An 11,550-nucleotide genomic window follows, 5' to 3' on the forward strand; every position below is an offset into this window, starting at 1 on the left:
ATGAAGATAAATTCCAACTTTCATATCAAATGTCTACATATACATATGTCAAAAGAAAAGTCAATATCTACTAGCTAAATACATCATGATCACTCCATCCCGTAATCCCTATAATCATATATCATCACCTGCAAAAATGTAAATAGTAGGAGTGAGCTAACAGCTCAGTAGGCAACATCATGCAATAAAGTCATCATATAACATGTCATGATGCATATAAAAAGCAGTTAAAACTCATGAATCCAAAAATCCACACGATAACCCGTAAACCCGATCCGAGACTTAAAATAACTCAACCGCATGACTACGGCCACATCACCCAGTGGCATGGTTACACCGAAGTGCCAATACAACTCTCCGAAGAGCCGCTCCACTGAGCCAACGCACCACTGTGCCGCACCCCCTGGTGCCAATCTCACGCTCCACCGAGCCGCTCCGAAGAGCAAAACGCACCCCTGTGCCGCCACTATTCTATCACTGGTGGTCGCGGTGTCGGAACTAGTTCCTCAGTACAAGTCGACAGGGCCAATGTATCATCCCATTGGCGGGGCCTAGACTATAGTCACGCGGTTTTTTAAAAAATCAATAAATCAACTTTCCACATGGTAAATTTCCAAATCAAAGTCATGATCATACTCCCAATAGTAAAGCACATAATAGTTTATGAAATTAAATATTTAATTCTAATTCTAACATATAATGCCAATAATAAATCATAACATCAACATATGCAAGATACATGTTAAAATTCTACTTTAAAGCAATAGGTCACCTACCTGGACTAGCTTAAAAAAATTTTCTGCTACAGATATCACGAACCCCTGATTAAACATAAACATTAATTATTTAATTAATTAAGAAACATAATTTAAACTATTTCCAATCCCTTAAACTCCTAAGTTCATAGATCCAAGAATGGGCCCCCAAGATTAAACATAGACCCTAAGAACAAGTAAACCAAAACTCCAAAATCAGAATTCTTTAAACCCAAAATCAATTGTGGCCCAAAACAGACTAGGCCCAATTGAACCAAACCAGATTACAGGTCCAGATCAGATCTCAGGCCCAAACCAAACCAGCCCACAGATCCAATCAGATCCAACTCAGCCCAAAAACAGATCTCCAGCCCAACCCAAACCAGATCTGATCAGACCAGATTAGATCAAATTTTAACAAACCAGATTACACTCAAATCAGACCAACCCAAATTTCTGACTCAGATTTAGACCCAAAATCCAATTCCAATCCGAAGCTGATTATTCAGATTGCAACTCAAACTCAATCCATCCTACTAACTACTGGTTCAATCAGACCATAACAAAACCCATTCACTCAACTCAGATCAACCCAATTCAGGGAATAGGTGGAACCGGTTCATAGCGTGAACTGGTTCATGGTCTGATCCACAATTAGGGAACGGAAAACAAAACAAGAAAAAAAATGCCCAGGAAGAAGAAAGAAGAAGAAGAAGAAGAAGAAGAAGAAGGAGAAGAAGAAGGGAGGGTGGCTGGTGGTTCCGGTTGGCCTTCGGCGGCCGACCGTGGCCCTCGGCGGCGGCGCTCGGCCAGCCACCATCGGCCATGCTACTATCACGAGCAGCGCGGAAGAGAAGAAGGAAAGAAGAAGGAGAGGAAGAAAGGGAGGGAAGAGAGAGGCCCGGGCTGGAAAGTCCGGCCCCCCTATTCATCCACCTCCGGCCGAACTCGTTTCGGCCCGGATTGACCCCGGCCGGCCACCGTCGGCCGGCGGAATCTCACACAAACTTCTCCGAAACAGGGGAAGTAAACCGATCAACATACCCTCATCCTTTTCCCTTTAAATTCATAAAAAGGTAGTAAATAAGTTGTCTTTCTCACCTCCGGTCGTCGACGAGTGGATTCCCGGCGGCGACGGTGGCTCCGACGATCCTTCTCAAAAGAGGGAAAAAGAAAAGAAAGAAAAAAAAGGAAAGATTAAATTTTTAGAGGGGTGGGGCTCCTCTGAGAGTTCCTAAACTCTCTTTAACGAAGAGAGAGAGAGAGAGGGGAGAGGGGAGAGGGGTGCGGGGGTTTCACTGGCCGTTCGGCCGGCGTGGTGATCGTGGGGATGACCACGATGAACAAACTAAAGTCGGCACCCATTGCCGACTTCAGTTCGTTGGGCCGAAGGACGAGCCCAACACAAATTCATATCTTTACACTCTAACCAACTAAAAAGAAATTTCGTCCTTGAAATTAAAACTTACCTCAATCCGAGAACAAGGTAGGAAACTTCTCTCTCATCTCCTCCTCCAGCTCCCAGGTAGCTTCTCTCTCACTGTGATTGCTCCACTACACCTTTACATAAGGAATCGTGCGCCTCCTCAAAACTTGGTCCTTCCTATCCACTATACGGATAGGCTGCTCAACATAAGAAAGGTCTGCGCGGAGCTGCAAAGGTGCCACCTCAATCACATGACTGGGATCAGCAATATACTTCCTCAACATAGAGACATGGAAAATAGAATGAACCCCCGATAAAACAGGTGAAAGTGCCAGCTTATAAGCAACAGCTCCAACTCTCTCGAGAATCTTGAATGGTCCCACATATCTCGGGCTGAGCTTACCCCGAACTCCAAATCGCATTACCCCTTTAGAAGGGGACACTCTGAGGAAAACATAATCTCCAATTTGGAATTCCAGATCCTGCCTCCTGATATCAGCATAACTCTTCTGTCTGCTTTGAGCTGCCCGAAGTTGCTCTTTGATCAGCTGAACCTTCTCCACTACCTGCTAAATAATTTCTGGACCCAGAATCTTTTTCTCCCCCACATCATCCCAACAGATAGGTGATCTACACTTCCTATCATACAAAGCCTCAAAAAGAGCCATCTGAATACTTGCCTGGTAGCTATTGTTATAGGCAAACTCTACCAACGGCAAATGATGATCCCAAGAACCCCTCATGTCAATAGAACAGGCTCTCAGCATATCTTCCAGAATCTGAATGGTCCTCTCGGACTGCCCATCTGTCTGTGGATGAAAAGCTATATTGAAGCTAAGAGTAATCCCCAAAGCTTTATGCAAACTGCCCCAGAAATGAGCCACAAATCGAAAATCTCTATCAGATACTATAGATACTGGAACCCCATGCAGCCGCACGATCTGTTCAATGTACAACTCTGCAAATCTCTCTAGTGTCATCCCAGTCTTAAATGCTAGGAAATGTGATGATTTGGTCAATCTGTCTACAATCACCCAGATTGAATCATTACCTCTGAGGGTACGAGGTAGCCTTGACACAAAATCCATAGTAATATGCTCCCACTTCCACTCTGGGATCGGAAGGGGCTGAAGCATACCAGCTGGTCTCTGATGCTCAATCTTAACTTGCTGACAAGTTAAGCATTGAGATACAAACTGGGCAATCTCTCTCTTCATATTGTTCCACCAGAACATAACTTTCAGATCATTATACATTTTTGTACTACCAGGATGCACTATATATCCAGTATTGTGAGCCTCCTCCATAATTTCCTTCTTCAGACTAGGATCATCTGGAACACAAACTCTGCCAATGAACCTCAATGAGCCATCCTCATGTATATGAAAATCAGACTGAGATCCAGACTCAACATCTTTCTTGATCTTCTGGAGCCGAGAGTCATCCACTTGCGTTGCCTTAATTCTGTCAATGAGTGTAGGCTGGACCTGCAAGTTTGCCAACTTCAGGGTAGCATCATGCAGATATACCTCTATTTCTGCCCTCCTCAGATCCTCCACGATATTCCTTTGAGTAGTAATTAAAGCTGCAATATTTTCTGAAGATTTTCTACTTAGAGCATCTGCTACCACATTTGCCTTCCCAGGATGATAATGAATAGATAAATCATAATCCTTCAGCAATTCCAGCCACTTTCTCTGTCTCATGTTCAGCTCATTCTGAGTAAAGAGATATTTCAGACTTTTATGATCAGTGAATACCTGGCATGTCTCTCCATACAGATAATGTCTCTAGATCTTTAAGGCAAAAACCACAGCTGCAAGCTCAAGATCATGAGTGGGATAATTCTCTTCATAGGGCTTGAGCTGTCGGGAGGCATGAGCAATAACTTTCCCATTTTGCATCAGCACACAATCCAAACCCTTCTTGGAAGCATCACTGTAAATGGTAAAATCAGTACCGGTAACTGGTAGGGTCAGAATAGGTGCTGATACTAGACGGTGTTTCAATTCCTCGAAACTTTTCTCACATTGATCCGACCATTCAAACTTCACTCCTTTGCGAGTGAGTCGAGTCAAGGGTCCAGCAATACTAGAGAAGCCCTCCACAAATCTTCTGTAATAACCGGCTAGTCCAAAGAAGCTGTGAATCTCAGACACATTACTCGGTCTGCTCCAATCAACCACAGCTTCAATCTTCTTTAGGTCAACCATAATTCCTTCCTTAGAGATAACATGCCCCAACAACATCATCCTGTCCAGCCAAAATTTAAATTTTTTTAATTTACCATACAACTGATTCTGCCTCAAAGTCTTCAAAACAGTCTTCAAGTGATGCTCATGCTCTGCCCGACTCCTTGAATATATCAGAATATCATCAATAAATACTATCACAAATTTATCCAGAAAAGGCTTAAACACTCTGTTCATCAGGTCCATAAATGCTGCTGGAGCATTAGTCAAACCAAAAGGCATCACAAGAAACTCATAGTGTCCATATCTGGTACGGAAAACAATCTTGGCTATGTCAGACTTCTTTATCCTCAGCTGATGATATCCAGATCGAAGATCAATCTTGGAAAATACTTGAGCACCCTGAAGCTGGTCAAATAAATCATCAATCCGGGGCAGAGGATACCTATTCTTAATAGTCACCTTATTGATTTCCTGGTAATCAATACACAGTCTCATGCTACCATTTTTCTTCCTTACAAATAATACTAGGGCACCCCAAGGAGAGACACTAGGTCGAATGAAACCTAGATCCAATAGCTCCTGTAATTGGTCCTTCAGCTCCTTTAGTTCAGCAGGGGCCATTCTATAAGGAGCTTTAGACAAAGGTGCAGTACCAGGGATTAAATCAATAACAAACTCAACATCTCTATCAGGAGGTAAGCCAGGCAGATCATCAGGAAAGACATCAGGGTACTCACTGACTACTGGTATATTCGCAATTCTCTGTTCAGACTGTTCAGAATCTGCAATTGCGGCCATAAAGATGGGAAACTCCTTTCTAAGAGATCTTATGCCCTGCATAACAGACACTATCTGAGGAGAGACACCCCAGTCATCACCCATGAAACTGAACTCATCAGTACCCGGGATCCGGAAAGTCACCCTCTTTAGAAAACAGTCTATGGTAGCGTGGTATGCAGCCAACCATTCCATACCCAAGATTACATCAAAGTTATGCAGATTCATAACAATCAAATTAGCTCTCAAATCTCTACCCTCAACTAGTACTGGACAGGAAATGTAGATCTGACTAACTGTCATCGTACCCCTAGCTGGAGTACTAATGCATAATTCCCTCTCTACGGAAGAGTAGTGTAAATCACACTTATGCACATATGAAGATGAGATAAAAGAATGCGTAGCACCAGAATCAAATAACACATAAGCATAAGTGGAAGATACCAACAGTGTACCTGTCACTACAGTGTTGGATGCCTGAACATCCTGCTGAGTCAACTCATAGACTCGTCCCTCCTCCCCTTTGCTGCATGGGGATAGCCGACTGAGTAACCTATACTGAAGTGAAGGAAGTCTGTCGTTTAGGAGCTACAGAACTCGGTTGCCTCTGCGCAAATCCAGTACGAGGACAACTGGAAATCCTGTGGCCCGGCTGACCACACCCAAAACAAACTCCAGAAACAGTCTGAGTCGAGGGCACTCAGCTATCCGGTGGCCCTGCTGACCACATCTGAAACATGCCCCAGCACCAGGCCGTGTCTGAAGACACTCAACAGCTCTATGTCCAGTCTCGCCACACTTAAAGCACACTCCTGATATCCTCCTGCGATCCGGTGCAGTCGTCCCATGTGGAACTCGCTGCCCAGCTCCTGGAAGGAACTGCATAGGTCGGCGCAGATCCGCTCACCGTCAGAATCAAAGTCCCTGATCCTCTTCGACCTCCCTTTCTGAGCATCCTGTGTCTCCTTCTAGATGATCTCCATATTTTTAGCTCTGTTAACTAGATCATCATAATCAGTCGAGTGAACAACAGCTAAACCCTGACGCAGGCGAAGCCTCAGTCCTTCCTCAAATCTCCTCATCCTAAATTTAGGGTCTTGGACAAGAGATGGTGCAAAATAGGACAGTCTATCGAACTCAGCCTCATAGTCCTCCACAATCATACTCCCCTGAGAGAGGCTCAGAAACTCCCTCTCCAGCTCCCTGATACGACTGGAAGGGAAATACTTGGAGTTGAAAGCCATGCGAAATCTCGGCCAGGTCACAGATCCTGCATCCTGCATCATGGTCCTCTCCACAGACTCCCACCAATGATGAGCCCGGTCCTGAAGCATATAGGTGGCAAATCTGATCTTCTCCTCTTCAGTACAACCCATGGCCCTGAAGGCCTTCTCCATCTCATCTATCCAACATTCGGCCTCTTAGGGATTGGTAGTTCCCTTGAAGGCCGGAGGAGCCAACTTCCTGAACTCTGCTATACTCCTCCCCTGATCTGAAGAACTAGCAGAGGGAAATAGCTGCTGTGGTTCCCTCTGCTGCCGAACTAACCCAACAACCTCTCTAATCAGCTCCAACACCTGGGTCGGTCCTCCCATCCTGCTCTCCTGGCCATAATCTGGTCTATCCAGTACCGTCTGATCAGTCTCGTCCTCCTGAACTCTCTTAGTCAGATGAGAAGTGGCTGGATCACTTCCGATAGTCTCGATCAGGCGGCGAGATGCCACACGTGCACGGCGGGGTGGCATGCTGATACATACACAAATAACACAACATTAGGGTTAGATCCATCCACCCTAAGATTTGCTACCCCACTCTCATTTCTTCACGTGTCCCTATATTCCTAAGTTTTTTTTTTGATACATGCACAAATAACACAACATTAGGGTTATATCCATCCACCCTAAGATTTCCTACCCCACTCTCATTTCTTCACGTGTCCCTATATTCCTAAGGTTTTTTTCATCAATTATTATTATTTATTATTATATTCATTATAATTCTGTTTTAATGTCCCTAGTGATCTTTAACCTGGCTCTGATACCAATAAATCTGTCACGCCCTGAACCCGGGGCCCGGGACACGAGCAGACGCCGCGCAACTGCAGGGCAGACCCCGCAGACACGCAAGGCAGACAAATCAGATCAACCATCAATAACTAAATGAAGATAAATTCCAACTTTCATATCAAATGTCTACATATACATATGTCAAAAGAAAAGTCAATATCTACTAGCTAAATACATCATGATCACTCCATCCCGTAATTCCTATAATCATATGTCATCACCTGCAAAAATGTAAATAGTAGGAGTGAGCTAACAGCTCAGTAGGCAACATCATGCAATAAAGTCATCATATAACATGTCATGATGCATATGAAAAGCAGTTCAAACTCATGAATCCAAAAATCCACACGATAACCCGTAAACCCGATCCGAGACTTAAAATAACTCAACCGCATGACTACGGCCACATCACCCAGTGGCATGGTTACACCGAAGTGCCAATACAACTCTCCGAAGAGCCGCTCCACTGAGCCAACGCACCCCCTGGTGCCAATCTCACGCTCCACCGAGCCGCTCCGAAGAGCAAAACGCACCCCTGTGCCGCCACTATTCTATCACTGGTGGTCGCGGTGTCGGAACTAGTTCCTCAGTACAAGTCGACAGGGCCAATGTATCATCCCATTGGCGGGGCCTAGACTATAGTCACGCGGTTTTTTAAAAAATCAATAAATCAACTTTCCACATGGTAAATTTCCAAATCAAAGTCATGATCATACTCCCAATAGTAAAGCACATAATAGTTTATGAAATTAAATATTTAATTCTAATTCTAACACATAATGCCAATAATAAATCATAACATCAACATATGCAAGATACATGTTAAAATTCTACTTTAAAGCAATAGGTCACCTACCTGGACTAGCTTAAAAAAATTTTCTGCTACAGATATCACGAACCCCTGATTAAACATAAACATTAATTATTTAATTAATTAAGAAACATAATTTAAACTATTTCCAACCCCTTAAACTCCTAAGTTCATAGATCCAAGAATGGGCCCCCAAGATTAAACATAGACCCTAAGAACAAGTAAACCAAAACTCTAAAATCAGAATTCTTTAAACCCAAAATCAATTGTGGCCCAAAACAGACTAGGCCCAATTGAACCAAACCAGATTACAGGTCCAGATCAGATCTCAGGCCCAAACCAAACCAGCCCACAGATCCAATCAGATCCAACTCAGCCCAAAAACAGATCTCCAGCCCAACCCAAACCAGATCTGATCAGACCAGATTAGATCAAATTTTAACAAACCAGATTACACTCAAATCAGACCAACCCAAATTTCTGACTCAGATTCAGACCCAAAATCCAATTCCAATCCGAAGCTGATTAGCTGATTATTCAGATTGCAACTCAAACTCAATCCATCCTACTAACTACTAGTTCAATCAGACCATAACAAACCCCATTCACTCAACTCAGATCAACCCAATTCAGGGAATAGGTGGAATCGGTTCATAGCCTGAACTGGTTCATGGTCTGATCCACAATTAGGGAACGGAAAACAAAACAAGAAAAAAAAAACGCCCAGGAAGAAGAAAGAAGAAGAAGAAGAAGAAGAAGAAGAAGAAGAAGAAGGGAGGGTGGCTGGTGGTTCCGGTCGACCTTCGGCGGCGGCGCTCGGCCAGCCGTTGTCGGCCATGCCACTGTCACGAGCAGCGCGGAAGAGAAGAAGGAAAGAAGAAGGAGAGGAAGAAAGGGAGGGAAAAGAGAGGCCGAGGCTGGAAAGTCCGGCCCCCCTGTTCGTCCACCTCCGGCCGAACTCGTTTCGGCCCGGATTGACCCCGGCCGGCCACCGTCGGCCGGCGGAATCTCACACAAACTTCTCCGAAACAGGGGAAGTAAACCGATCAACATACCCTCATCCCTTTCCCTTTAAATTCATAAAAAGATAGTAAATAAGTTGTCTTTCTCACCTTCGGTCGTCGACGAGTGGATTTCCGGCGGCGATGGCGGCTCCGGCGGCGACGGTGGCTCCGGCGATCCTTCTCAAAAGAGGGAAAAAGAAAAGAAAGAAAAAAAAGGAAAGATTAAATTTTTAGAGGGATGGGGGCTCCACTAAGAGTTCCTAAACTCGCTTTTAACGGAGAGAGAGAGAGAGGGGAGAGGGGTGCGGGGGTTTCGCTAGCCGTTCGGCTAGCGTGGTGATCGTGGGGATGACCACGATGAACAAACTGAAGTCGGCACCCATTGCCGACTTCAGTTCGTTGGGCCCAAGGATGGGCCCAACACAAATTCAGATAGGTTACACTGCAATGGTCCACTTGGAGACCCTCCTCCAAACTTCCTATCGTACTTTTGGGTTTTTCTTCTCCTCTGCACCTGTTCATTTTCTAATCTTGCTTTTGTTACAGTACGGTAAAGCAAGTTAGTAGTTGTTTATTCATAAGCAAGTACATGAGGCGTACTTCCTTTTTGTCATGGATATAAGGTTGTTTTATGACATGAGATTCACAATACACTCATAAGCAATTTTGACGCCAAATGGAAGGATTGTTATATTTAGTATCTTCCAAAGGATAATGGTAATCCTATACCTGCTTCTTTTTTTCAAATGTAAAGCACAAATACTAAAGGTTGTGCTCTAATCTCTATGTTCTACAAGAGAGAGAGAGAGAGAGAGAGAGAGAGAGAGAGAGAGAGAGAGAGAATATGAAAGGGTTATGAGTTTGCAACACCTCGGGTAGGGGGATATGGGGAAAATTTGGTTAATCACACACAAATCTACCGAGGATGTTAAACTAACTACTATATCTGAAAAACTTAAATAGGGAGCGAACGGGTTAATAGCGTATATCAGGTCTTACCAGTTACCATTACTCTCGCATGCAGCTTGATGCACACACATAAAAGCATAAAATAGTCAAGAATGATGCAAGATAACAAGTTAATAAAAGGAAAAAAGAAAGGACTTAAGATGAAGAATTGCTGGATTAAAGAAAAAATAGCATAAAAAGGATTTGAATCCATGACCATGACCTACAATATTATATTAATTGACCACTATAACTAGAATATTAAATTACTAATAAAGGGACCAGTATGTATTACAGCCCTTAGCAGATGAAAAGAAAAGGGGTTTTGGACATTTTGAGTTTTCGTAACCCCTATAGTTCCGAGAAGAAGACTTTCCATAACAATCATGAAGTTTTATTTTTTTTTATTTTTTAAAAATTTCATTTTGATTCGAGTGTTTGAATCTTATACAATTTGTTTTGCTATTAATATAATTTATCTATTTACTTATTCATTGTTGTAATTAATGCAAACATAGCATGCTAAATTTTACAGCTTTATAAGGAGTCTAAAATCTAAATCTATATATTGCTATTCTACAAAGAAGGAAATTGAGAATTGCTCAATATAAAATTGTTCACATTTTATTTCATACAATTAATTCTTTATGTGGAAGTGTTTATATTTTGTCGCCTTTATACTTCCATTTTGCCTCTCTTGGACTTTGCAACTAACAGTTGCAAGTCATTTATCTCATCTTACAAAATAGTTAGCTTGTTTTTTAAATGCTAAACAGTATAGAAAAAGGATCTAAAAGTGATGCTCATTGAAATATGATTTTCTTTTAAGAGTAGAAATGATAACACCACTAATTGTTTTAAAGAAATGATAGAAAAATTATCTATGTCAAACACCTGCGAAAAGAGAACCCAAGTTTGGAAGCTTAGAACCACTTGCAAATGAACAAGGGGTGCAACTACAGGGTTATCGCTTATTTGGCAGTCGAACCATAAAAAAATTGAAGTTTTTGTACGTGGGTCTACTTGGCAGAACTTGAGAGTTAGATTTTATCTACTAATTGGTAGCTTGCCATGTCCCTGAACAACTGGCGCAAATAAGTCGGGTTGGATCGGATCATGAATAACTCCAACTCAATTCAGTTCCTTATTCGGGTTCTAATTTTGGACTCATACCCAACCCAGTAGAAGATTAGGTCGGGTTGGGTCCACCGCTATAATTTTTGACCCAACGAATCATTCGGATCAGGTCGGATCCATATATAACCCGGACCCAACCCAAAAAATTCGGATCCGGTTCGGGTCCAGATTGAGTCAATCCATCTATGGCTTCATAACTTGTTTGCATGCCTATGGGCTGCGGCCCGTGGGCTCAAATAATTTTATAGATTCGGATCGGATCGGTTCGTAGGATTGAAAATTCAAAATTATCCAAATTTCAAATGGGTCGGATTTGAATTCTGTAAACCCCAAATCTGATCCGAAAAATAGAACGGATCCAATTTTAGAATCCGGCCCAGCCCCACGAGTCCTTCAAAATAGGTCGGGTCGGATCACGGGCCAACTTGATC

The 11,550-nt window shown here is 42.9% G+C and overlaps 1 protein-coding gene across 1 annotated transcript; it reads right to left on the minus strand.

The window, feature by feature from the left end:
- Positions 1-6,121: 6,121 nt before the first annotated feature.
- On the minus strand, positions 6,122-6,550 carry LOC148714943 (uncharacterized). The gene has a single exon (XM_088714755.2). It carries the CDS (start codon positions 6,548-6,550, stop codon positions 6,122-6,124), a length of 429 nt encoding a protein of 142 aa, XP_088570881.2.
- Between the last annotated feature and the right edge of the window lie 5,000 nt (positions 6,551-11,550).

This window comes from Phoenix dactylifera, chromosome 3 (assembly GCF_051530095.1).
Source record: "Phoenix dactylifera cultivar Ajwa chromosome 3, Ajwa_hap1_PhDact_Kaust_v1.1, whole genome shotgun sequence".
NCBI classification, from domain to species: domain Eukaryota; kingdom Viridiplantae; phylum Streptophyta; class Magnoliopsida; order Arecales; family Arecaceae; genus Phoenix; species Phoenix dactylifera.

Bases quoted from the DNA above. Each gene is read 5' to 3' on its own strand.
- LOC148714943 (XM_088714755.2), bottom strand. From the start codon at position 6,550: ATGGAGAAGGCCTTCAGGGCCATGGGTTGTACTGAAGAGGAGAAGATC.